Source organism: Vombatus ursinus, unplaced genomic scaffold, assembly GCF_900497805.2.
Source record: "Vombatus ursinus unplaced genomic scaffold, bare-nosed wombat genome assembly UNPS02011591.1, whole genome shotgun sequence".
Classification (NCBI taxonomy): Eukaryota; Metazoa; Chordata; class Mammalia; order Diprotodontia; family Vombatidae; genus Vombatus; species Vombatus ursinus.
In genome coordinates, this window is record NW_020951369.1 from 2,483,888 (window position 1) to 2,511,254 (window position 27,367).

A 27,367-nucleotide genomic window follows, 5' to 3' on the forward strand; every position below is an offset into this window, starting at 1 on the left:
TTGACTTAAATGGAAATGTGCACGATGGAAGGGATGAGGTTGTAACACATCACCAGTGAAGAATTGCTCAGGTCAAGTGATCTAAAGGTTAGTATCATAAATATTTATGATAAGTCACATAGAGAAAGGGAAGACCTCATGCTCCATTTGTATCAATGCAATCCTGGAGGACCAGTGGAATGAACCTGTATGGAAGATTTACAGGAAGACATAAGCAAGAATCCCCCAGGAATGGAGAGGCTGTAATTGGCAGCCACATCATTGGTCTTAGATCCATTTCCATATTAAAGTAATGGAACTTTATATAGCAGATATATAGATTTAGTTTTTTGCCAATCTGGTGGTGTTGAACATTGCCTAAGTAAGGATGTTTAAGTTATCTTGGTAACAATGCTAGACCCACATTTGTTAAAAATAAAATGGACTCTATTGCATGTGTAAAGGTTATGTGTGGGTTCTAATAAAACTCCCATTTTACCCCTGACTATCATCATCCAAACTCACACATAGCATGGCAGTACTCAGTTGGTTAATTAGCATTCATTAAGTGCCTACCATGTGCCAGGCACTGTGCTAAGTGCTAGAGATATAAAGGAAGGAAAGCAAAAAAACAAAACAAAAACAAAAAAACAATCCTTGATCTCAGGAAGCACAGTCTAGTAAGTTAGATAACATGCAAACAACTACATATAAACAAGATATAAACATATATAAATTAAACAAACAAGATAAAAATTGGAGTTAGTATCAGAAGGAAAGCATTAGCATTAGGAAGGACTGGGGTTTCTGGCAGAAGGTGGGACTTTAACTGGGATATGACAGCTGATCATGAAGCTAGCCCCTCTCCCCTTTTCTCCTATCTTTAACACAGTGGCTAAGATTCACTGCCTCCTGGTTAAAAGGGCAAGAAGAAGTCATTTCAGTTCCTCATGGGTGGTGGGTGGTAAAAATGGTGGCTCTTGGTGTGTTCTGGCCTTCTCAGCATGCAATCATATGATTCAGAGAACTTTGACTTCCCGTGCATGGCTCCATAAAGCTATGCTGCTTGACTCTCAAGGGCCTTTTCGCCCCTTGTATTTTCATCACTGCTAAAGTGACACTTAGGCTGGATCATACAGCTGCTTCTACTGTAGGTAAATATCTCATTATCTGCAAGCTCCTGCAGGAGGAGATAGACTTGGGGAAAAGCTCCTGGCTCCAGGGCCATCTCTTCCCCTCTCTCATTTTCTCAGGTGCATTATCCTTCTCTTCTGCTCTTATCACTCTTCTATTCAAAATCTGTGCTTCTTGTCCACTTACCCCTGGTGACTTCCAAGGTGATGTCTCCTGCTGAAACTTGTACAGAATTCTGGGAACTGTAGTTCCCAAAAAGAGCCATGACTCATAATTATGGTATCTGGGTCAAATAACTGGGGTGAAGGTGGGGATAACAGAAGGATCAGAGAAGAGACTTTTAAAAATGGGTGTCTAGGGGAGAAATTTTGAGACAGAAACTCCTAGAAAGAGGGGCAGGAAAGAGGATACTATGGTCCTCAGATCTGGAAGCTGCTGTAAGGGTGATCACACTTGTGGGAGGAAGTAGAGGAAGACCAGGCCAGGGAGGAATATAGCTGCAGTGTAAGAGGGCCTCAGGATTTTACCTTTAGAGGCTTAAAGAGCCAACCTTTGTTTTCACTGCAGTCAAGGTACAGAGTCAATCATCCTGGGGGAGGATTACAAAGCACAGTAATATGGTGGTATAGGTGGGAGTGAGGGTAAAGAACAATATTTGAACAATCTGGGGCAAAGACCCTATCACTCTGCCTTAACATGTCTGCAAAGACAACATGCCATGATCCCAGGTCAGAAACACATTACAAATTAAATATTGCCAATATTTTACTTGGTTATAAAAAAAAGACAACCTTATTTCTACTGACTTTTGTTTCGTTTTTTTTTTAAATTAAGTTTTAAAAATTAGATTGTATAAACTTCTCAGAATAATTCTCCATCAACAGGAGGGCTATAGCAGAGAACCCAGCACTTTAGGAAGCTATGTGAGTTTTTTTGAAGGAACAAGGTTTGCTTCCAGGTTATAGACATGTACGACCCGCATCTAGGAATACAGTACAGAATGGTTATTTCCTGAAATGATAGTCACTTAACATTATATTGGGAATTCACTCTTCAGGAATATTAGATTGCTCCTCTCCATGAACTCTACAAAACATAGCATATTATCCTTTGCTATTTGGAATACGATAGGTGCGAGGCAGCCTTTGTTAATGGGAGACAATGGAGGACAGTAGAAAGAGCACTAGCTCTTAAGCCAAAGGCACGGTGTTCAGATTTCACCTCTGACAGCCTGTGACCTGTGTAACCTTGGCTAACTCATTGAATTTCCATGAATTTAATGCCCTAATTGGAGGCTTTATAATACCTCCATAAGGGCAGAGGACTGAGATTCAGATACCGTACCATTCACAGTTTACTATCTGTGAGATTTTGGGCAAATTGTTCACTCTGTTTTCTCATTTGTAAAATGAGAAGGGATATGACTAGATGGTCACTGAGTGCTTTCCACCTCCAGATCTATGATCCTAACCTAGGCATTATTGGAGTGTACCACAAAAGAAGGAGATTTTCTTTTTTCACTAGGTTTCTGTGAATCTTGCAATTCATAAAGGGCAAGGTAACAGCTCTTTTTCATGTGTAATGTGTGCCATTAGTTGTTAGGTGGAGGTGAAGGCTCTTCTTGTTTTCAGGAAGGACTGTTTGCACTGAGGTCAAGATTTCTATTTGTAATAAGGTTTGTACATGTTGCATTTGTTCCAGAAAAAAAAAATTCTGTCTGTCTCTTTAGCAGTATCTGTCTGTCTATCTATCTGCCATCTCTCTATCTCTATCTATCTCTTTCTATCGTCCTCCTTCTCTATCCATCTCTATCTCTTTATCTTTTTGTCTGTTGCTCTGATCTGTAGTTTCAATGGCATTAAAGTTTCTATTGAAGAAACATAAGAAAATCCTGAATATAGATCAGCAATTGCTGAGCTATTTATATTCTTAGAGAACTGCCTAAGGCATTGAGAAATTAAATGAATTGTCCAAGGTCACATAGTCTGGATGTGTCTGAAACAGAAACTGAACCTGATTCCTGCTGCCTCCAAGGCCAGTTTTCTATACATTATACCATTTGGCTTCATATTTCTTTTTATATGTTTATTTTTTTTAATCCTAAAAGCGACTTATGGGCTACATCAAAGGTATAAATAGTTCTTCAGTCCCTTAAAGTCCATCAGGTCATAGTTCTTTTGTCAATCCTATCTCATAGTAATTATATATAATGGAAAGTAATAGGGGAAGGGTGGGGAGAGTAGAAGAATTTTAGAGATGAAAGGAGTACTAATAAGTGTCTATTACAATATGCGTCAGCTATAGGTGACGAAATTGAGGCCCCACAAGACCAAGTGTCGTTGTCCAAGTACCAAAGTCTCAAGACTATGGGCCTATAGCCTGAATTAATTTATAACTTATTTACGTGATTTAGTGGTTACTGCATTAAGGATCACCTCATAATTTATCAAATAAAAATAGGAAGACCACAGGTGGTATGTTGTAGTAAAAAAATGAAGATATCAGAAAATATATATTGAATATGAGTCTCAGGGAAGAATTGATATACTAGATTAGGAACATCCATTTTAAATGCTGGATATCAGTTGCTAGGGTTCCCCAGTATAGCCTTAGTCTCAGCAGTGCCTCTGAAGGAAGGCACCACCACCCAGGGATTGTATAAGCTTCTCAGAATAATTCTCCATCAACCCTACCCTGAGAACAACATACCTGAGACATTTTGCATCATAAACTTGCTGAACCAGATGCAAATGTGGGTATCCTGTGGCTTTCACAGCTGCAAGTAAATATTGAAATTTGGTTTAGAGATTGCATTACTTTCTTAGGACCAAGTTAATTTTTCTTTCTTTGTTTACTTGGGAATCTCTCCAATTACTTAATCACAGAATAATGAGCAATATTTCCACTTTTAAAGAGAATATGTATACACATATATTTCATTTTAATGTGGTAAATGCCAATGGATCCCCAGAAACTTCTTTTTAAGATCTTAGTACAATATGTATAAGATTAAATACATAAGAGTTGCTTGAATCCTAGGTATTTAAAAACAACAACAACACTAGTCAGTTTTTCAGAAGTTTAGACATTAAGAGTACAGGCCCTTGAATATTGGACCCACAGATTATGTGTTGTTCTATCCTTGCTGCCAGAGAAATAGTGTAGTGTAGTGTACCTGGACTTGTAATTAGGAATACCTGGATCAAAGTCCTGACATTGACACATGCTAGTTTGTGAGCCTAGACAGTTACCTTTAAATTTTCTTTTGTCCCAGGCAAGCAATTGTCTAAGTTTCCACAGATTGATGAAGGAAGTTTCCATTCTGGAAGTTCCTAGAAAGCAGTCTGTGCCCCTCAACAGAGGTGGATGCCATGTTTTCATTCTTTCTCCCAGGCTCTGAAACACCTGCCATCAAATCTCTTCCCCCAGAATTATCCAATTAATAAAACCTTTACCAAGCACCCACAACCCATTCCAGCCCCATGAAGCATATGATAGTCATTGAAACTCAAGGAAAGTAGAGGATGGGGATAAGTTCTGGACTATGGCTTCAAAAGGAATTGATTGATGCTATTATTAGTAACTGAAGTATGAAGAAGTAGAACTTTATAGAATGGTCTGAAGTTAAACATTCTTTATAATGTTGTTATTTCTTTTGCTAGAAATATAGGCTGAGTTCCATAAAACTAGTATACAAATATACTATACTATATATATGGCAAATATATTCTATTTAATATATTATATGTAATTATGTTATATAATAAAGTAGAACATAAGTAACATAAAGTATAATATGATATACTTTGAAAATACAATCCATTACTAAATTGATGGTTTCCTATACATAAGTTTTTATTCATAACTTAAGAATGCTGGCTTTGGAGAAGTCAGAGAGACTGGGTTTAAATCCTTCCTAGATCACTACCTGTGTAACTTTGGTCAGGTCACTTAAGTCAGTATTCTGATTTTGAAAAATTAGGTGGTTAGGTTGGATGACCAATGTCCTCTGAGGTTCCTTACATGGCTAAATCTATAATCCCAATACATTTTTGAAAGTCTTAGCATCTTTTCCTATTGTCTTTTCAACCTGGAGGTTCAGCCCTACCCCTAACTTGGGGTACAATACAGTTGGTTATAAACATAAGGAGCTATGGGTACGTAGCTCAGGTGGCTTAGCATTTGGCCAGCAATGATAATTGTTACACGCTGACCTTGAATTCCAATTCTAATTATTGGTCTTTTGCATGTTCCTTATGAAAAGGACTCTACCTTGTACCCAAGCCCCAGAAAAATGTGTCTCTCTTGTTTCCCTGTGTCTGATTCCTAAGTTGGCTGTCTACCCATTATCTCATTTCCACTAGAATTGGAGTCCTACCTTACTCTATTCAGGAAATATGAAGTAGAAATGGTAGTCTGCCTACAAGGTATTTGTTGAGAAAGAGTTGGCAGCAATATTATGTAGAACTTTGCAGTGGGAGGAAAGAAAGTCCAATTGTCCTAATGGTAAGAGATATAGCAGTGTAGTTACCATTCTACTGTCTAATTGACCCAGTTTTTTAAAGCTACTGGTCTAAGAACAAAAAGGCAGAGAATGAATAGATTTTTAACTTGAAGAGAGATCAAAATGTAAGGGCTAGAGATTAAAAAAAAAAACTGTTGCAAAATTGAGATGAACTGAGTCCTTTGGTGCAAGTTGATCCATGAACTTTCATTAGGATTCAGGTACCTCCACCCGGGCGCAGTCACCCTAGATGGGTGAGTTATCTAGCTCATGTGAAATGAATACTGATCCTTTTAACTTCAGTTTTTCTGCTGAGTCTTATAGTCTCTAAAGAATTAGAGCTGTGAGTCACCCAAAAGGCCATGGAGGGACCTACTATGGTGTAAATACACTGAAATAAATCACCAACAATGAACTGTGCATGTAAATCAATTCAACAAGTGTTTCTAAAACATTTGTCTCCATGTTGTCTTCCCATCAGACTGCGAGCTCTTTGAGGGCAGAAACTGACATTTGCATTTCATTTTTATCCCCAATGCTTAGCACAGTGTCTGGCATATAGCAGGCACTTAGTAGATACTTGTTGTCTAACTGACAAAGCTACAGGAAAAGAAAGAAAGAAAGAAAGAAAGAAAGATCCCTGTCCTCAAGGAACTTACATTCTTTTGAGGAATATAATGTAAATATTGACAGGCAGCATGGTGTAATGGATCAAGAATTAGCCTCAGAGTCAGAAAGATCTGGGTCCAAATCCTGTTCTTGACATACAGGAACTGGAGGACCCTAGTCAAGTTATTTAAACTCCTAGTGATCCAGTCAATTCTCTAAGACTATAAGGTATGGAATAGTTGCAGATTTGCACAGGGTAAGGGAGTTCTTTACAGGGAAAGCCCCATGTGAGTGAGATAATAATAGATCTCACACACAGATGTATGCATATTTGTACATGCATACATATATGTGTTTATTTTACATGTGTGTGTTAGAGACAGACAGACAGACAGACCAGGACCATCAATAAAGGCATGTGAGAGGTGCCATTTGAGAAAAACCTGAATAAAGCTAAGGATTCTAAAAAGTGGTGGTGAGGAAGAATGGCATTCCAGGTATGAAGGACAGTCTGAACAAGAATATAAGAGGGGGATGGAATGCCTGGTTCAGAGACCAGCAAGTAGGACAGTTTGGCTGGCAATTACAGAGTACAAGAAGGAGAATAATGTGAAGGACAAAGGTAGGCTGGAGCCAGATTATTAATGCACTCCATAAATTATATCATCACAGAGATCTATGACTGGAAAAGTAGGTCATGTAGTGAGAATGAAGGTCAACAGAGAAATGACCCACATGCTTCATTGGTACCACATTTTATCAAATGATATAAAGATGTCTCCAATATATTGGCTGGCCACAGCAGGACGTTGATGGGGGTTATATAGTCAAGCAATCAATAAACCATTTTGCAAGCGCTTGCTACAGGCCAGGCATTGTGCTAAGTGCTGGGGATACAAAAAGAGGCAAAAGACTGTTCTTGCCCTGAAGGCATTCAAAATCCAAAGGGACAGACCACAAACAAACATATACAAATGGGCTACATATACGATAAATAGGAGATAATTAAAAAAGGAAAGGCATCTGAATTAAGAAGGGTTGGGAAAGACTTCCTGTAGAAGATGGGGTTTTGGTTGAGATTTAAAGAAAGCCAAAGAAGACAATAGGTAGAGATCAGTAGAGATAACATTCCAGGCATAGGGGACAGACAGAGAAATGCCCTGAGTCAGGAGATAGAGAATCTTGTTGGTGGAACAGCAATGAGGCCAGTGTCAAGGGATCAAAGGGTACACAGGATAAGAAGGTATGGCTGATTTGTAATATAAACCACTGCATGGGAGTATATATTTATGAGAACACAAACTTATCAAAAAATACATTAAAATGAATACCAAAGGCATCCATGGAGGAAAAGGAATTTTTGCTTATGCCTTTCCTTCTATCACAAATTCCACCCCTGACTGCCAAAATCCTACCCATTTGTGAAAATCCAGCTCAAATATCAACTGTATTGGGAAGCAATCATTTTCAATCATTACCATTACTACCTTTAGTAATAATAGCTTACATACCTATAACACCTTATTCTAAATCACTTTTTATTATAGTTATTTTAGTACGTTCTACTTCTCCCATTAGATTAAAATTTCCTGCTAGTCAGGGACCATGCCATTCATCTTCTTCCTCCTTGTAGCTTTTAGCACATGATAAACAATCAAAGAATACATGTTGAATAACTTAGCCAAGAAAGGCAATGTGGCATAGAGGATAATTAACTTACCTTGGAACCAGGAACGCCTGAGTTCAAGTCTTGCCTACGGCATGTACCAGTCATGTGGCCCCAAGCCATTCACTTAACCTCTCTCTCTTTCAATGCCCTAGGTCAGTGGTATCAAATTCAGGTAGAAATGGGAACCAATAAGAATCCCTGAGGGCCACCTATGGACTTAGAAAACCGTATAAGTTTATATTGTTCTTTTTTATTAGTACATCAATACATTAAAATCTGATAGGAGCTACATTTTCATCTGGTTCAGATCACATTCAAGAGTGTTATGGGTCTGATGCCCATGTTTGACACCTCTCTTCTAGGCAACTGTCTAAGACAATTAATTTGCAGAGAAAATGAAAATAGCACATTGATAAAGAGGGGTTTCCTCCTCTAAACTAACATATATTAGTAAAATCACAACTCCAGTCCTTATCCCATCCCCTAAATTAAGACAAAACCATAGGCATGTATGAATATGAGTTGGGGAAGGGGGAGAGGGAGAGAGATGCCAATATGGGAAGGGTAGTTAGATCTGATTCACTTTGGTGTTTAATAGTGATACTATTATAGGGTCTATAAATAACTACAGGCTGATAGAGGTTGAAAGACTGCTTCTAAATGATGTAGAAGGTTATTTCCTTATTGACGCCCTGTATGGCTGGAGAAGGAAATAGCAAATCATTCCCGTATCTTTGCCAAGAAAACCCCAAGTGATGTCACGAAGAGTCAGACATGACTGAAATGACTGAATAACAGCAACATGGAAATGAATCCTAGCAGAGCCATAATTAGCAAATCTAGTACCTGAGGCAAGTGCTGTGGGGGGGAGGGTGCAGGGATAGATCTTGAGAAGAAACTTCCTAGTGATCAAGGCTCTTGGGAAAATGAGATACGATACATATATATTAATTGAAAAAAAATGGAATACAGGTCAGTTGACCCTATTTATTGTATCTTAGGAATCGTATTCCCATTTCTTATTAAATATCCCCGTGCTTTCTCTAACATTACCTCTCTGTCTCATCTTCCTTCACTTCACACAAATATCTTTCCTATAGAATTAACCCTTTTCAGAATTTCCCAATTACGTCAAGTGGCAAATTAGGATAAATTAGTTACTAATGAAGTACAAAGTCTTCTTTTAATTTTAGTTCCATAAGTAGCTAGCAACTCTAGCCTAAAGCTAGGCTGGGAGTGTCAAGCTTTTTTTTTCTGAAATCTTATTTGAAAGACTAGTGGCAAGAAACCTCAGCAACAGTTGTTATATTCCTAAGACTCCAGATTGAGCATGGGTATGGTGGGAAGATAGAAAGCACACTGTATTTTTTTCAGCATTGGAAAGGATTACCTGAGACCAGTCATCAAGATGCTGAATCTATTTGAAAATGAATCAAATGTATTTTTAAAAAGAAAGACTAAATTCAGGTTGGTTATGAGGATCAGATTTCTCATTAATTCTCCCCCTTGATATTTACAAAAAGAAATGATTAAATCTTGCATTTAATAGTACTGTTTACTAATATTGTTATTGTACTTCTTGTCTTAATATATGATGCTTCATCCTTCAATTATTCTGTGACCTCATGGATATTGGGGCCATTGCAAAGATAAGGGCAGATGGCAACCTACTTGTGGCTTCTCATCCTGTGTGATTCTTATCCATGCTTTTTCATCAATCCTCCACCAAGGATGCACTCAGTATGTTCTATGCTGTACCCTAAGTGTTTTTTTTACATTTCCGAAATACTAATGGAGCACTCAGGTTGTTTATATGAATAGATTTAACAAAAGTAAGGAGAAAGGAGATGACTTTTGATATATACATATATATAAATGTATTTTTATATGGACTTATCCTTGTTTATAGATCTGCAATGATTCCTTACAGAATCAAATCTAAATTTAATATATGGCTTTTGGTGTCTCTCATATTCTGCCCCAACCTACCTGTCCAAACACAGCAGCATGGAATGATAGGAGGAACTCTAGTCTCCAGTTAGAAGGCCTGCAGTTGGAGTCCTAAATGTGTAATTTACAAACTGTAAGTCGGTAACCTGAGACTCGATATGTAGCCTCATCTACTAAAATGGAGGCAGTCATGCTTGTACTGCTGACTTCGCAGAATCATTCTGGGAATTGAGAGAAATAGTACACGTGACTTCCTTTGTAAGTCACTCTAATTATTTTCTACTACTTCCAAAAAACACGTGATCCATGGTAATTTGTCTGGTCACATCCTCTAAAAATGTCATGGTCATGCCTGTGTACAGAGTATAGCATATGTTTCTTTTTGGGCTCAACATTTTTTTTTTTTTGCTCATCTTTCAAGGCCCTACTCAAGTCTTCCATCTTCCATAAAGCCATTCCTAACTCATCCTCCTATAACTTCCATCAGTTTTAGCACACACACATACATGTGTGTATATGTACATATATGTATTCCCTTATATTCTTCACTGTTTCACGTGAGCATGCTGTGTATTCCCCCATATTAACTAGTAAAGTGCTGAGCCATTTAAACATACATATCATATGTATTCATTTTTCTTGCCAATTGTGCTTTGTAGTGTTTTGTTTTTGTCCATATCTATGATTTCACCAGCATGAGGAAATCCCAGTGTGGAAACTCCCTGTACTGATGATACTATTGTCAGCTCTCCTCTAACTCATAGCCTTAGAGAGTTGCCTGGGATGGTGAGAAATTAAGTGACTTGCCCATGGTCACACAGCTAGTATGTCTCAGAGGCAGGACTCAAATCCCAATCATCTCAACTTGAAGGCCAGTCTTCTATCCACTAGACCACACTGCCTCTCACATTCTTGGAGAATAATATTCTTTTTTTTTCTTTTTAATTCCTTATGGTTCAGAACAGTGCTGTAGGTACTTAATATACACTTGATTCAGTGATAGGAAACAGGTACTGAGAAGTTCAAGTATGAAGGTTAATCATTTTTCTTACACAATCCAAGAAGTAGTTTTATCTCCTTTGACTTTGCTTAAGCTCAAATCTTTAGTTGTGGCACTCAAAGTCCTTTCTGACTTCATTATTATTAAGAGGTAGTGCTGGGTGGGACATTCCAAGTTTAAATCCTGCCTCTGACTATGTTAATGGTATGAACTTAAGCAAGTTATTTATATGTCCTGAGCCTTGGTCTTCTCATCTGTAAAATGGCAAAAAAGTAATACTTATAATAATTGTATTAGAGAGTTGTGAGGAAAGAACTTCGTAAGCTTTAAAGCGGTCAATAACATTGAGTTAATATGTGCTATTGGACGTGTATAGGGAAAAATAAAATATTAGATTAAAAAATATGTGATATTGGTAAAACAATGGGATAGATTCTATTTTTTGTGTAGATTTTGATCTCCCTTTGTTCTATTTTTTTTCTTACTCTATTAAAAAAAAATCTCAGCAGATGGTCTTGTACATAGGGTTTTTCTGAAGTGCCCCCAAAATCTTTTTTCTGGGAAGGCCCCTTTTGACCACACAGCTAAATTTGGATACATATAGGCGTGCACGCACACACACACACACACACACACACTGCCTTCTCAGGTCTTCTTTTGCCATCAGCTCATCTATTTTGATCCCCCATTTATAATGATGTAACCTGACTTCAAAACAATACAGATGCCATATGGGAAGACAGGAGGCATAGTAGCTATCAGAAGATGGGAGAAATAGGGAGAATTAAGGGGGAAAATCTCAGAGTAATGCTGTATTTTAAGAAAGGGCTTGCATTTACAGCTTCCACAGAAGAGTGAAAAAGATGAAAGGTGTTTGAATTGAAGCAAGGGAGAAGTCAGGTAGATAAAAGTTTATCTGACTTGTATGGTTTAATGCTATGTCTGCCTAAATGTAGGGGTAGGCCCAAGGGGACACTTTAAATTCCTTCCCACCTCAGTGATTTTACCATTGCTTTTTATGGTCTTTATGTTCATACTCTTATTTTTGAAATGGCTATTTGTCTAATCAAATATTTATTTAGTTAGACATAAGATTTATGCACCTGGAACACATTTATTAAAAATTGACATTGAAGTAATAAGTAGTAGTAGATTGCACCTACTATTAGTTTTTACTTTATCCAATAAGCTTTTTGTTTTTTTTTAATTACAATTTCCTTTAACATTGTTTTGATATTTTATAATGATCTATAACAGTGGTGATGTGTCTTGCATCATCTTCCGTCTATTTCTTTGTTATATTTTAATTTAAAATTTTCAATTAAAAATCTATTTACTTTCCTATCTTGCCTCATTCCCAACTTGAAAGGAAAAATGAAACCCTTGTAATAATCATATATAATCAAGCAAAACAAATCTTCCCATTTGCTATGTCCAAAAAAAAAAAAATATGTCTCAAGCTGTACTGCTTTGTCAAGAGGTGGGTAGGCTGTTTGACCAAAGATCCTCTAGCATAGTAGATAGATGATCATTTCGTTGATTAGAGTTCTTAAGACTTCTGGAGTTTTTTTTTTTTTTAATAATGTTGTTATATAAATTGTTCTCCTGGTTCTGTTCACGTTTTTACTCTGCATCAATTCATGCAAATCTTCCCAAGTGTATCTAAAGCTGTTCCCTTCATATTTTCTTTTAGCATAATAATATTCCATTGCATTCATATATCAAACTTTGTTCAGCCATTCATCAATTGGTGGACACCCTCTTAGTTTCCAGGTCTTTGCCACACCCAAAACAACTGCTAGTAAACTTTTTTGTACATTTGTACATTTGTACAGTTCCATCACTGAAAAAAAATTCTATGAGTCCTTAATGCTGCCTCTAAAAGATTATTCTATGAATTTCTATGTGAATAGCCAAGTTATTGGCTTTCATGTACAGACAAGTTTTATATTATTTTCTTCTTTCTTTACAGTCCATAAATCTGTCAAAGGGCATTTGTACAAATGTACAAAATGTCCCTCTTTTTTTGATATTTTTCCCACATTCATTTCAAATGACCATAATGTGCATTCACTGCAATGTTGATTTACCTTTAAAATAACTAAAAATGTAGACAAACATGCTTGCTCTTACTTAAAGACTAATTAAAGGTTTTTTTTTTCTTTCTATTTCAGGATTATACCTTGACCATGTATTTTCAGCAGTACTGGAGAGATAAGAGGTTGGCCTATGCTGGGATCCCTCTGAACCTCACACTCGACAACCGAGTGGCTGATCAGCTGTGGGTCCCGGACACGTATTTTTTAAATGACAAGAAATCATTTGTGCATGGAGTGACAGTGAAAAACCGAATGATCCGCCTTCACCCTGATGGAACTGTATTATATGGACTCAGGTCTGTCTGCCATTGGTTAGGATGGCTTCCTCACACTGTGATTGTTCTCTTAAAGGTTATCCTCAATGGGGGAGGCGAAGAGAAAGATTTTTCAGATAAAAATTAAGAAACTTCCATTAAGTATGTCTATTAAAATAGTTTTTACACAAATTCAAAACTTTGAATATGATAGTTACTACTATTAATAGGTACAATGATTGAAACACAAGTGTCTTTTGGTTAATTTTATTCATTTGAGTTACCCCATCAGGAAAATCATAATCTTTCTAGTCTGAGTTTCCATAGCATAACCTCTAAATTTTCTCATCAATGTTCTTTCTCTGTTATTTCCAAAATTAATAGTTCCATCACTGAAAAAAAATTCTATGAGTTCTTAATGCTGCCTCTAAAAGATTATTCTATGAATTTCTATGTGAATAGCCAAGTTATTGGCTTTCATGTACAGACAAGTTTTATATTACTATCTTCTTTTTTTACAATCCATAAATCTGTCAAAGGGCAAAAAATAATCTGAGATAACCAGTTATTTGGAGAAGGAGATGAGGGAGAGTAGAACTCAGATTTATTATTTTATCAGTGCATGAAACTCTTTGGAGAACTCCCTTTATGAATGGCATTCATAAAATGGCATTCTGTATGGAGAGACTTAGTGAGTTGCCTGAGGGTGCTGAAAGGTTATGTCCTGCTCATAAGCAGACAGATGCCATTTATCAGACTCAGGACTTGAACCCAGGTTTTCCAAAACCAGCTCTCAATGCCATGTTACCTTTATAATCAGGTGATATTGCTTTCTAATATCCATCTAGCATATTTTTAATGAGCCTTTCCAGGCCTTTCTATTGATTGTGGTTTGAGATTAACTTTTCTTTTATAGATTTCCACAAAGGTGACTCTTTGATTTCTTTAACTAAAAATCTTTCCAGAGGATTACTTGTTGTATATCCAAGTGTTATAAACAGACATATTTGGAGCTTTCTGTGAACATCCCCTTCAAAGTTTATAAGTTCAAAACCTTTTGGGAAGTCACTCTAGTGCTAAGAATCAATATAGTCAATATATGAAACTCTATTAATGTTTATTATTGTTATTAAAGGTTAACTATGTACAGGTTATAAATACATTAATTTTGCCTTTGGGGAGGAAAAAACACAATATGATTTCAGTATTTTCACTTTGACTGCTAGGCTAACATGGACACCCATTGGAATTTCCTTGTATGGGGATATGTAAGAAATGTAGTCTGGTGGTAATGGAGACATTACCATTATACAATATATAGTAGAAAGCGCCCTGAACTTGGAGTCAGTAAACTTAGATTTAGACCCTGGCTCTGATATTAACTACTTGTAGGATCTTTGACAATTCACTTAACTAGCACTTAGCACCATGCTGGCACACAGAAGTCATTTAATAATAATATGTTTTTGGCCAAATCTCTGGTGTTTGCCTGAGGCTGTAATTCCATCAACTGGCCTTTCATTGTGGCTACACTCAATCTCCCAATTCTGTTACCCTTAACTTAGCCTAGCCCTCCATTTTCTTACCTCCCTATGGCCCCAGACCACTTCCCACCCTTAATCCTATCTAGGCTCCATTATCCCTTGGCCAAGTGGTCTAGGTCCCTGGAATTCTATTACCTCATAGACTACTTGGCCACTCCTAGATCTCTCCCCATAGTCTTTCTGTATATAAGGTCCATCTTTTCTCCATTAAGGTGCTTAAATTCTTATAATCTAGCCATTGCTTAGATTCTTAAAATCTAAGATTTTTGCAATCTAGCCAATATCTCACTAATGTTCAAACTCCTTAAGAGTCTGCCCAATATGACAGATGTTCTAATAAACCTTGTCTTTGTCTAAAAACAAAAAAAAATAATGTTTTATATGGATTTTGTAGACAGAGTAGAAAGATATGAGCCAGGTGATAGACTATATATAGAGAGATACAGATATATATATTAGAGAGAGACAGAGACAGAGACAGAGAGAGACTGAGATACTTTTGGAACTATGCTAAAAGCCATCTGAGATGCAATCTTCCCTGAAAGTGGAGGTGAATCAACTTACAGGCAGGTAGATGAATCTAGTTTCCATTGCTCTTGCTGGTGGTTAGCCTAAATGAATACATGGAAGACCAAATGGTTGCTAGAATGGAGTAGAGCCTTTGTAATCTGGTTTTCTGGATGAGGAATCAATTCATTGTTTCTAGGTTTTTTGATAGACATTTCATTTTAATATAAAACAGTTAAAAAGCAAGGCTGGCCAGAACTAATCCCAATTTAACTTATGAACAGACTTGTTGATTCTCTAAGTTGTGAAAGTTGTTTAGATCCTAATTGAATGTCATTCTTTCCTAAGGTAGCATGACCATTCTTCAAAAATGGCCTTGAGTACACTGCCAGCAGTTTCCCCTTCCCTCTAGATAGCAAAATTATACTCCACCCCAGATGTTGTACTGGAACATGGTTGTTGGCCCAGGCTGATTCTTGGTTTAATCTTTAGTAAGAAAGTCCCTACTTTGGAGGTTCCTATTTATATAATAAGTATGAATTAGATGCCATACTATGCCAGGAAGTCTGTAACAGTGTCTGCAGAATCATCCATTTGTTCGTGAAGAGGGCTAAAGGGAGCTGTCTAAACCTATCTGGATCACTGGTATGAATAGCTATCAATCAGAAATGATCTCTCAAATATGTCATGTGAGAAAGCAAGGTGATGGCCAACCACAACTGCTTCATGTAGAGGTACCTGGGAAGTATGGTAAAGAAACTATAGTATGTGTCTTCAGGGAGAAGTGGACCAAATCAGATCTGAAACCAAGGGTAAAAAGAAGTGATGACAATATAATGGGTTAATGTACCAAAGAAGTTCAATCTGTGAGAAAAATTGGAATAAGTAGCACAGAGAGTTGAGGTTAAATGATGTTAAGATGTTCAATCAAAGCACCAAAGAAATTCCAACTCCTAGGAGGCAAAGGAAGTAAATGAAATACAGGAAATAATGGAGTTAAAGCCACCTAATTTGATACTTAATGCCTCCTTCTGAAATGAATGAGTTGAGCTGCTCCTAAGACCAATCTTGGGTTTTCTAAGTCTCTTGGCCTTGGTCTTCCTGCAGAGGTGTGCCTGCACAGCTGTGAGCACTGTTGTTATTTTCTGTGTTATAGCTATATGGATCTATCATCCCTTTATTTTTAAAAATAGCTCTTTGGATAGTATTGCTCTCCATGTATCCTTGAAAAGAAGATTTCTCAACCACTATATATATGTGAAAATTGCGACTATTGCAAATAGTCACAAATTAGTGCAAGTTTTTCCAGAATCAATCAATTAATCAATCAATAAACATTTATTAAACACCTACTATTTGCCAGGTACTATGTTAAAAAGAGACAAAGCAGTCCTAGCCAGCCCTCAAGGAGCTTAGAATCTAAAGGTGGCGACAACATGCAAACAAATATGTATAAAAAAGTTATATACAGAATAAATAGGAAATAATTAATGAAGAGAATGCACTAGAATTAAGAGGAGTTGGGGAAGAATCCATCTATATACCCAACTCTGTCTCTTTGCCTCCCAAGTTTTATGTCAATTTTACACAATAGTAATAGTAATACCTTAGCAACTCAACATTTCTACAGCACTTTGCCATTACTATGCACTTTATTTACATTATCTCACTTATATAATAAGACTGCAGCAGTTTGTTTTATTTGACTATACTGTAAGTCTAGTGGAACAGAAGACAGTGTTCTTGCCTCACAAGCAGTTGACTCAATTTTGATTCTCAATTAAAGAATAGATATTGAAAAGTGAAAGGGGCAGCTAGGTAGTGCAGTGGATAGAGCTCTGGCCTTGGAGTCAGGAGGACCTCCTTTCAAACCCAGCCTCAGATACGTGACACTTACTAGCTGTGTGACTCTGGGCAAGTCACTTAACCCCAATTGCCTCACTAAAAAGAAAAAAAAAAAGAAAGAAAAGAAAAAAGAAAAGTGAAGAGAGCAATGGGAAAAGTTAGTGATAAGAAGAAAGGACATGGGTTGATTTCAAAGAGTTAAAAGAAGGTGTTATTTTAGGAGATCCTAGGTAAGCTTCAGGATTGTATTGCCATGAGAGAAAGAAAACTTTTAAAAAAATATAACAATCAGTGGTTTTGAGCTTGGATAGAGGGGGAAAAGTCAAAGACTAGTGGTCACTGGAAAACACAATTATAATTAGAAGGATTTATAGTATTATGAACATATGCTAGCATGAACATCTATTAGTAATTACCAAAGCATCATTCATAATCACTTAGGGAATGCTATATGCATAGGATAGCTAGAGTTCAGAAAAATATTTAACAAAGCTCTTTTAATTCTTATGGTAAAGATGAAGATATAAGCTAGATTAATCAATTAATAAGCTTTGATGAAGCACTTAATATGTTTCAGGAACTATGACAAGTGTTGTGGACATAATTTTTTTTTAACATCCCTGCCCTGAAGGAGTTTCTATTCTAACTTAAATAGTTATGTACATAAATGGCTACTTAGAGTATACAACATAGAATAGATGAAGTGACTTTAGCAGGAGTGTAACTAGTAGCTGGGGGACTAGGAGAGGCCACCTGCAGAAGGTGGCACTTGGGGTAACTCTTGAAAGAAGCCAGAGATTCTAAAATGTGAAGGTGATAAGGGAGAGCTCTGGCAAAATGAGGACCAACCATCCATCCATGGTGACCTGAAATGAAGAACTGCATGTGAAGAACAGCAAGGAATGCCATATGGCTAAACTGTAGAGTATTCCAGAGGAGGAATATGTTAAAAGACTGATAAGTAGACCACAATTTGTGAAGAGCTTTAAATGCTAAAGAAAAGTGTTTCTATTTAGTCCTAAAGGAAACAGGGAGCTATTAGAGTTTTTTGAGGTGGAGGTGGGGTATGTAAAATAGCATTTAAGAAAATCACTTTAATGTCTTAAGCATGACTTGGAGTGAGGAGAGACTTGAAATAGGGCTTTCAATTAGAAATATGTCCTTGCCCAAATAAGAGGTGATGAAGAATTGAAACAGGTTTGTGTCTGTCTGAATGGAGAGAAAGAGTCATATTTGAGAGATGCTGTGGAGAAAGGGATGACAAGATATGGCAACTGATGGTACAAGTGGGCTGAATGAGAGTGGGGACAAAATGGTGGCATAAAATTTGTGAACCTGGATAACTAAAAGGATGGTTGTGTCTTTAACAGTAATAAGGAAGCTAGAGAAAAGGGGTAGGTTTTGGGGAAAAGATAATGATTTGTTTTGGACATGTTTAGGTTTATGTGCTGTTGCAGTGTCTAATTCAAAATATCCAATATAGTTGGTGATGTAGGAGAGGAGCACAGAAAATAGACAGAGGTGGCTATATATATATATATATATATATATATATATATATATATATATATATATATATATATACATATAAATTTGATATTTATCAGTATAGAGATGATCACTGAAATCCATGGCAGTGCTGTGATCAACAAGTGAAAAAGAAAAAAAGAAAGGGAGCCCAAGACAGGGTCTTGGAAAGCACCCACTGTGAATGGGGGAGAGAAGGATGAAGATTAGCAAAAGAGACAGAAAAAGAGCAGCCAGACAGAATGAGAGCCAACAGAATGCAGGTGGGAGGAAGGAAAGGAAGAAAAAAAAGATAGTTACATGATAACTTTATTATATATTTAAAAGGAATAGCAAATTGTACATAATAGATTTGCAGTTTCATGTGCAATCATCTTTTGTATTTATTCTACAATGTTATAGAAATGCTTCTTTTATTTCATAAATCAAAAATAAAATAAATAAAATTTTTAAAAATTAAAAATGAAATTATAAAAGAAAAACCAGAGAGAAGAGAATATCCAGGAGGAAAAAGTAGTCAATAGAGGTAAATTCTTTAGAAGGCTTAAGAAGGATAAGCTAGGTTTGGCATTGAAGAGATTATTGGTAGCAATTAGGTAAATTAGGAAGTGAATGACTGACTGGCACAAAAATAGACCTCAATGTATCAAGTTCAACCTGGAATGATTTCTCTAGTGCAATATGTATTTACCTTTGTGCTAATCAATATTTTTATAAGTAATTTGTATAAAGTTATACTTAGGAGAATTGTACATAGCACAAAACTGGAAAAGATAGCTAGCATATTGAACAACAGGTTGAGCCCAATACAAAGATACTGAAAGGCTAGAATCATGGGTCAAAGCCAAAAGAAGACATTTAATAAGAGAAAAGGCAAGGTTTTGCATTTGGGTTCAAAATTTCAACTCCTTCACTTGAGGTCTGAAAACAGAGCTTGTGTAACCACATAATAGGACTGTTGTCAAGATGGTTTCTACTGAGGTATTGATTAAACCAGATGACTACTGAGGTCATTCTGATTTTGAGAGTCTGTGAATACATTTAAGATTATGTGCAAATTTAGTAAATTTTTGATTCAGTTATGTCAGAAAGGGCTGCCCACCTCTAAATTCTGCATACCTGGTTCTGTTGCTCTGGTTTCTTAGCCATTCATAGCTGTGCCCCATTTTGTGACTTTTCAAGATATTTATTTACTTTGTCTCTGATTTGCTTAATCCAAATCAATCCCTTAAGGCAGTAGTATTAAACTCAAAAACAGGAGTGACTAAGCCATACATAAGAATCCCAGCAGACTGAACATTGACAGTGTTAAAATGTAATATTATCTATATATTATTGTATATTCCCAATTACAGTTTAATCTGTTTCTGGTCACTCAGGAGTGATGCAGGCCTATGGGCATAATATGGTTGATGTTTCTGCCTTAAGGAACCTAAGGTTTCCATTCTTCCTTATGGGTCCTGTCCAGCAGAACTATATTGCAGGAGCTAGCATGTATCTGGTGATGGATTGGTTGTATCCTGGGACATTACTAGGGAACCATTCAGCATTTAATGTGAAAATGGTCTCTTATTATTTAGACTTTCTTAGATCATTTTGCCTGGATCACGTGTTTGCCATTATCACATTCTTGCTTCTATCAAACTTATTTTTGTTCATATCATTTCCTTCCATGTCTTCATTAGACTGTAAGGTCACTGATGACAGAGGCTGTATTTTTTTTCTCCTATGTAGCCCAAGCATTTAGCTCATAGTAGATGTGTAATATTTTTAACTGAACCAGAGTACCAAGGTACCACTGAAATGACTGGAGAAGTCATGCACAGAGTTGGTGGAAGAGATACAACTGGGCATAGTGATAGCTCCATTTGGGTCTTTATTTTTATGTAACTTTGATGTCCACTAGCCCTGCAAAAATCAAGCCAACCTTCCACAAAAAATTACTGAGTTGACCTTCACTCCAACTTCGATGCTTCAGTCAAACATTGCATCTTTGTATATCCTGTGTCTAAGACAAGAATATTGATGATCACTTTCATGTAGATATTTATAAAAAATGGCGGGTGATTTGTGGCTGTGGATCTAGTTTCCCTGGTATAGGATGGTACATTACCTCACACTTGTTCTAGCTAATTGATGTTTTGCAGCACTCTGATGATAACACCAAATGATTGATTAGTTGTTCACTGACCTAGGACCCTTGATTGTTAGACTGCAAGGAGCCCTGGAGATGATCTGGTCTAGAAATTCAATGACTTTGCTGAAAGTCATAGAAATATATAGTAGTGCAACTGGGACTAGAATCTCCTGATTTCTAATCAAGCATTCTTTCTACTATGACATACCACTCCTTAGATATGTTATGTGAATGTACAAGATATTGTCATAAAATACATTTTGAAATCTCCTTGAGGTTTTTGAAATTATTCTCATAGACTAAAGGGCTAGGAACTTGATTTAATATAAGCATTAACATTTTCTGAGTATAGGGATAGAGACGGAACCTGTGATTTCATTGACATTAGGAAATCTTGTATCTGGATAGTCTAGCTAATAAAACAGGTCAGCACTTTCTCTACAACCTATAGTTCTCGAGAGCTGCCCAGATCAGTGCTGTCAGATTCATAAAGAAATGGACCACTAAACCTGCAAGCTGCATATTGTCTTAGAAAACCACATATCAACATTCTCTATGTTCTATTATATTTTTATTTTGTTAAATGTTTCTCCATTATATTTTAATCTGGATAAGGCCACACCGAGGAGTGTTGCAGGCTGTAGCCCAACAGGCTACATGTTTGACACCTCTGGCCTAAACAGATCACTTGGAGGTTAAGTTATTTCCCCATATTCTCACAGCCACTATCTATCAGAGATGAGTCCTGAACCCAGGTCTTCTTGATTCCAAGGCTAGTTTTCCAGCTACACCAGTGCTACATAAGTATGGATCCATAGAATAATTAAACAGATAAGATTAGGCTATTCTGCAAGCCTATTTCACTTAATAGGTGATGAAGAATGTAGCAATAACAATAACTCTTATTTATATAGTACTTTACTATTTATAAAATGTATTTCCTATAATCCTGTAAATTAGTTGGAATTATTCTCTGGCAGAATATAAGTTCCTGAAGGTAAGCATTGTATTTTTTTTTTTAATTTTGCTTCTAGAGTGCCTAGCACAGTGCTTAGAACTTAATGGACACTTAATAAATACTTATTGATTAGAATTGAGCAATACATCAGAATTCCTCACAAATTCTTGAAAGGAATCTAGTTTTACTGGTACAATATTGATTTTTTCCTTGTGTGTGGATATTAATGAAGATGTCCCAAGATTACTCTATATCCCCTTAATTCTGCTTTCTTAGAATAAATACCTAAAGTAACTTTTCCCACTATGGTTAATGAACTTTACATCTTTGGAATTATTCTTTTGGGGGTTGGGTTTAAATCTAGGCAGTCGTGTTACATTGCTATTGCTTTGGTCCTGGGGATAGCCTAAGAAATATCAAGTGAGTTACCTTAGTTAGGTTACACACACACACACACACACATATGTATGTATGGATGTGTGTGTGTGTGTGTGTGTGTGCGTGTAGACAGAGAGAGAGAAGAAGAGAGAGAGAGAAAAGAAGGACCCTTTACCCACTGGTGCTCCCCCAGAGTCCTTCACAAAGCCCTGTAGTATGTGGGCCCACTGGGGGGGAAGGAGAAGGACTACAGAACAGTCTTCTTATGTTAAGCAAGAACTGGCTTTATACACACACACACACACACACGTATATCTATATCTATATCTATATCTATATATATATATATATATATATGTATTACATTGTGTACTTTGTAAATCAGTGCAGTTCCACTTGCTAATCATTTTTTCCACCATCAACCATTGAGCCAGTATACTGATATAAGACTATGTCTCAGCCACCTTGACAGTCATTTCCTTTGATCAGTTTCATATATATATGTATGCATTTATATATATATGTATGTATATATATGTATATATATGTGTGTGTGTATATATATATATATATATATATGCATTTTTCATGTACCTAATATTTTTCTTTAAAATCTACCAGATTGACTTAATAGCCAGCATGTTCCCCATGGCTTCTTCAACTTGAATAATAAATACTTCATTTAGAACACTCTGCAATATGAACCATTTGGCTTCAGGCCCTCAGCTCCAGCATCTGTTCTCCTGGGCAGTTGGCACTCAGTACTGACAAGTACTAGAAACCTCTTAGACCAGGTGGACTTGGCATTTGGGGAAGCAGTACCAAAGATGATTTTGTTACTATTTTGGTAATGAAAATATGACGAAAGGTTATTTTTGTTTACCCTTTCTGATGGTGTCATTTGCTATATTTTTATGCCATGACCATTGGCAATCCATTGCTCAAAAAGCTCCTGAAGAGGTACTCTTGTATAGTGGATATAGTGCTGGAGGTGGAGTCAGAAAGACCTGGGGTTCAGTCCCAACTCAGATATCCATAGTTGTGTGACTGGACAAGTCATTTAACTTCAGTTTACTTATCTGTAAAATAAGGGAATTTAACTTGATCACCTCTAAAGTACCAACTCTAAATCTGTGAGATACCCCTTCAAGGCTTGGGGGCACCCAGAGGCTGAATGAAGTCACATAATTTGTTCCTTGTTAAATATATTAAGGAAGAATGACAACAGAACTCTACAAGACTAGGCCAGGCATGGTGGCACATGCTCGTGATCCCTGGGATTGGGGAGAATGAGGCTGTTGGATGGCTTTAGCTTGTAAGTCCTGAGCTATAGTGTGTTAAGGCAATAAGGTGCCTGAAGAACATCTAGCTCCAATATGGTGAGCCCTGGGGCCTTCTAAGAAGGGGTGACCTAGCACAGGTGGGAAACAGAGAGACTGAACTTCCTTTGCTGATCAGCAGTGGATTTAGGGCCATGGGTAACTGCTATTCTTCCATTCTGGATAAGATAGAGAAATCAAATTTAAAAAAAAAAAGAACTTTATAAGACCTCAGAAAATATTATAATTATATGTCATACCCACCTGTTCCATTTAACCCTTTAAAAATCACAGGAGTTAGCCATTTCCTAAAGATGTTAAGATAATAGAATTTAGAGGTGGAAGGGGCCTTGGAGACCATCTAATTCAAGAATTCACTTCAGGAATTAAGAAACTGAGGTCCGGAGAGGTTAAGTGAAAAGCCCAGGTCACAATAACTAATTAGTGCAGAGAATATTGAAGATTTAGTACATAAATGTCTCTGGTTGGCCTGGGTTTAAATGGAAAAAATGAGCAAACAGTTTTGTCAGAGGAAAACTGGCATCCAGTCAATTGCCTCTTTTTTCTCTTTCCAAAGATAGCAGGACCCTTCTCATTGCCAGAGAAGTGAAGATATGATTTTCTTTATCAGCCATAGTTGACTCAAAGATGCTTTTTTAGATGCTAACAAAAAAGGACACTAGACTAGACAGATATGAGTCTATCTCATGTTTTTTCATACTCTAGTAGGGGTGCCAATGACCAGAAGAGCAGGTGGCAAGCAGAGGACAAAGAAGAAGCCTGGAGACTCATGTCTTATAGATAGTCTCTAAATAAGTAAAATCTTTCTGTAGTCACAATACTCGATTTGTTAATACATTCCCCAAAAAAGTATAACAGGAAAACAGCAAGGAACTTTTACTTGGCAGTTGTTTAGGACATTTTTTTCTATCTTTTTTTTGGCGGGTGGCACAGGTGAGGGGAGGGTTTGGATGGGAGTAGAGTTTAGACCCTGTGACTTCATGTGTATAGTAAAATCCCTTCTAGAGATATCATTGGAAATTAATTTGCAACTATGATAAGTTGACTAAGGTATTGAAAATCTTAAGTAATTTGCCCATTGTCTCATAGTTAGTAATATTCAGAAGTGAAACTTGAACCCAGCTTTTCCTGACTCCAAGGCAGGTCTTACAGCCACTGAACAACCATGCCTCTCTTTCCCTTTTGAAAATGACTTTTTATTCCCCAACTGATAAATGGTCAAAGGACAGGAACAGGCAGTTCTCAGATGAAGAAATTAAAGCCATCTACAGTCATATGAAAAAATGCTCCAAATCACTATTGATTAGAGAAATGCAAATTAAAACAACTCTGAGGTGCCACGTCACATCTATCATATTAGCTAACATGATAAAACAGGAAAATGATAAATGTTGGAGAAGATGTAGGAAAATTGGAACACTAATGCATTGTTGGTGGAGTTGTGAAATGATCTAACCATTTTGGAGAGCAATTTGGAACTATGCCCAAAGAGCTATAAAAATGTGCCTACCCTTTGACCCAGCAATTCTTCTAAGTTTGTATACCAAACTTACAAAACTTCTAAGTTTGTATACCAAAGAGATCATAAAAAAAGAAAAGGACTCACATGTACAAAAATATTTATAGCAGCTCTTTTTGTGGTGGCAAAGAATTGGAAATTGAAAGGATGCCCATAAATTGGGGAATGACTGAACAAGTTGTGGTATATGAATGTAATGAAATACTATTGGGCTATAAGAAAAGGTGAGCAGTTAGACTTCAGAAAAACCTGGAAAGACTTGTATGGTCTAATGCTGAGTAAAGTGAGCAGAACCAGGAGAACATTGTACACAGTAGCAACCACATTGGGCAATGACTAAAATTGATAGACTTAGCCCTTCTCAGCAATGCAAGGATCTAAGACATTTCCAAAGCCCTTATGACCCAGATCACAGCATGCTATTTGTTATTTTTTTTTCTTCTGTTATGTTTTGTTTCCTCTTTCTGGTGGCTCCTCCTCTTGGTTCTAATTCTTACTTACAACATCACTAATGTGAAAATATGTTTAATAGGAATGTATATGTATAGCCTATATCAGATTGTGTGCCATCTTGGGGAAGGAGGGGGAGAAAAATTTAAAACTCAAAAGCTTATGGAAGTGATGGTTGACAAATCAAAATAAATTAATAAACAAAGGATGAGGAAGGGATTTGAGTTTAAAATAAAACAAATGAACCATTTCCAGTGGGGAAAAAATGACTTTTTAAAAAATCACTTTTTTGAGCTAATACAGAGACAGTTTTCCTTAAACTAAAGCATTAAGTACAAAAAACCAAAAATCTGATTATGAAAATCATAACAAAATTAATTTCAATAATGATCATATATAAATATTTACTTATGTAGTCAATTAATCAACAAGTATTTCTTAAGTTACTATCATGTACCATGTACTCTGATAGGTTCTGGGGGTACAAAGACAAAAATGAAATATTCCCTTCCCTCAAGAAATTTATTCAATTAATTCCCACCTCCACATATGTTTTAAAAGATAGCTTCATGTAGGAATGTGTGTGTGGTTTTATTTTTTTTTAACTATGTCATTTTTCATCCCTTAGAAGTAAAATTGCTGGAGCCCTAAGGTAAAATTTGAAAGGAAAGGAAATCCTAAATGTGAATGTGGATTCTAAGTTCTTTGCAAATCATTTCCCTTTCCCTATACTTCTATCAGAAACACACCATGTAATCAAGATCTGTCTTAAGTCTTTGGCTAAGACGAGTTTTTCCAGAAATGTGAGAAATCGCTAAAGAAGAAAAAGAGTTTTAAGCCATCGAGATTCCAACTAACTTTGGTACTGTCCTTTACTATATGGAAATGAAATAGTTAGAGATTAATAAAGATCACTGAGAGTCATTGTAAGCCTGAGATTCAGACATTCACCTACTTCTTTCCCAATTATAGAGTGCAAAAGATTAGGGGAAAATGTGTATAAGTATGATCAAAGCATATTTTTATTTGGATTTACCTTCAGTACATGTTAATGGAATCTTTTAGAGATGTTGCATTCTTTCTCTGCCCGGAATTTGCTAGAATTTAAGATGGAGTGGGCTGTACTTGAATGGGATGAAAATCATCTATATCACTATAATAAGTCAAATAGCAATTTATTGATTTTGAATTATGCAGCTAAAAGTATGGTATTGAATGAAAATGGGGAATATTATGCCACTTACATAATAGCTTAATATCATTTTGAGCATTGTATATTACAGAACACAAGTCAACTTGGCATAGATATTATATTTGTATAGAAAAACTCAAGGTTTCAGCTAGACTTCCTGAATAGTGGTACTGTGTCCCATTGCTACTTGAAAAAAAAATAGCAACCTATTGTTTGCAAAGATTCCCCAAATGTTCTGTTTTTCCAGTGGGTAGGGATGAGTGGATATGACTTTGCCCCCAATTTCTGTTTCTCATTTGGATGATAGAAGTATGGATGATATAGAATTCATCCAGAAGAAGGCAACCAGCAAATGACTAAGGACTGTGCTATTAAAGGTTCAGCTAAAGGAGTGGAATAGAAGACTTGGGAATGCTGGGATAAATTTGAGTTTTCAAGTATTCAAAAGACTGTAATGGGGGAAAAGGCTTATTCTGCCTGACCCCAGAGGGTAGGATCAACGGGTGGAAGATGCAAAGAGGCAGATTTTGGCTAGAAACATTTCTTAACTATTATAGCCAGGTTCCAATTATTGTGAATAATGAATCAATCCCCTCAAAAGGTAGCATTATTCAAACTTACATAGCATTATTTCCATGGGGGTGAAAAGACTGATTTCTACACCAAATTGGTATGCCACTGCAAGGTTCACTCTTTTAGGTAACATATAGTGAAAATAACGAAATACAATATAGTGAGAGGAATACAGAGGCCAGCCTTAGACTCAGAGAAA

The 27,367-nt window shown here is 36.5% G+C and overlaps 1 protein-coding gene across 3 annotated transcripts in view; it reads left to right on the forward strand.

Moving 5' to 3' along the window:
• The window catches only part of GABRB3 (gamma-aminobutyric acid type A receptor beta3 subunit), a 247,011-nt gene that overhangs the window by 169,189 nt on the left and 50,455 nt on the right, over positions 1 to 27,367 (forward strand). For all 3 annotated transcript variants that reach the window (XM_027856657.1, XM_027856656.1, XM_027856655.1), the window contains one exon: positions 13,020 to 13,240. In XM_027856657.1, the coding sequence (XP_027712458.1) occupies positions 13,020 to 13,240 (221 nt within the window). The remainder of the gene's footprint in view (positions 1 to 13,019; positions 13,241 to 27,367) is intronic.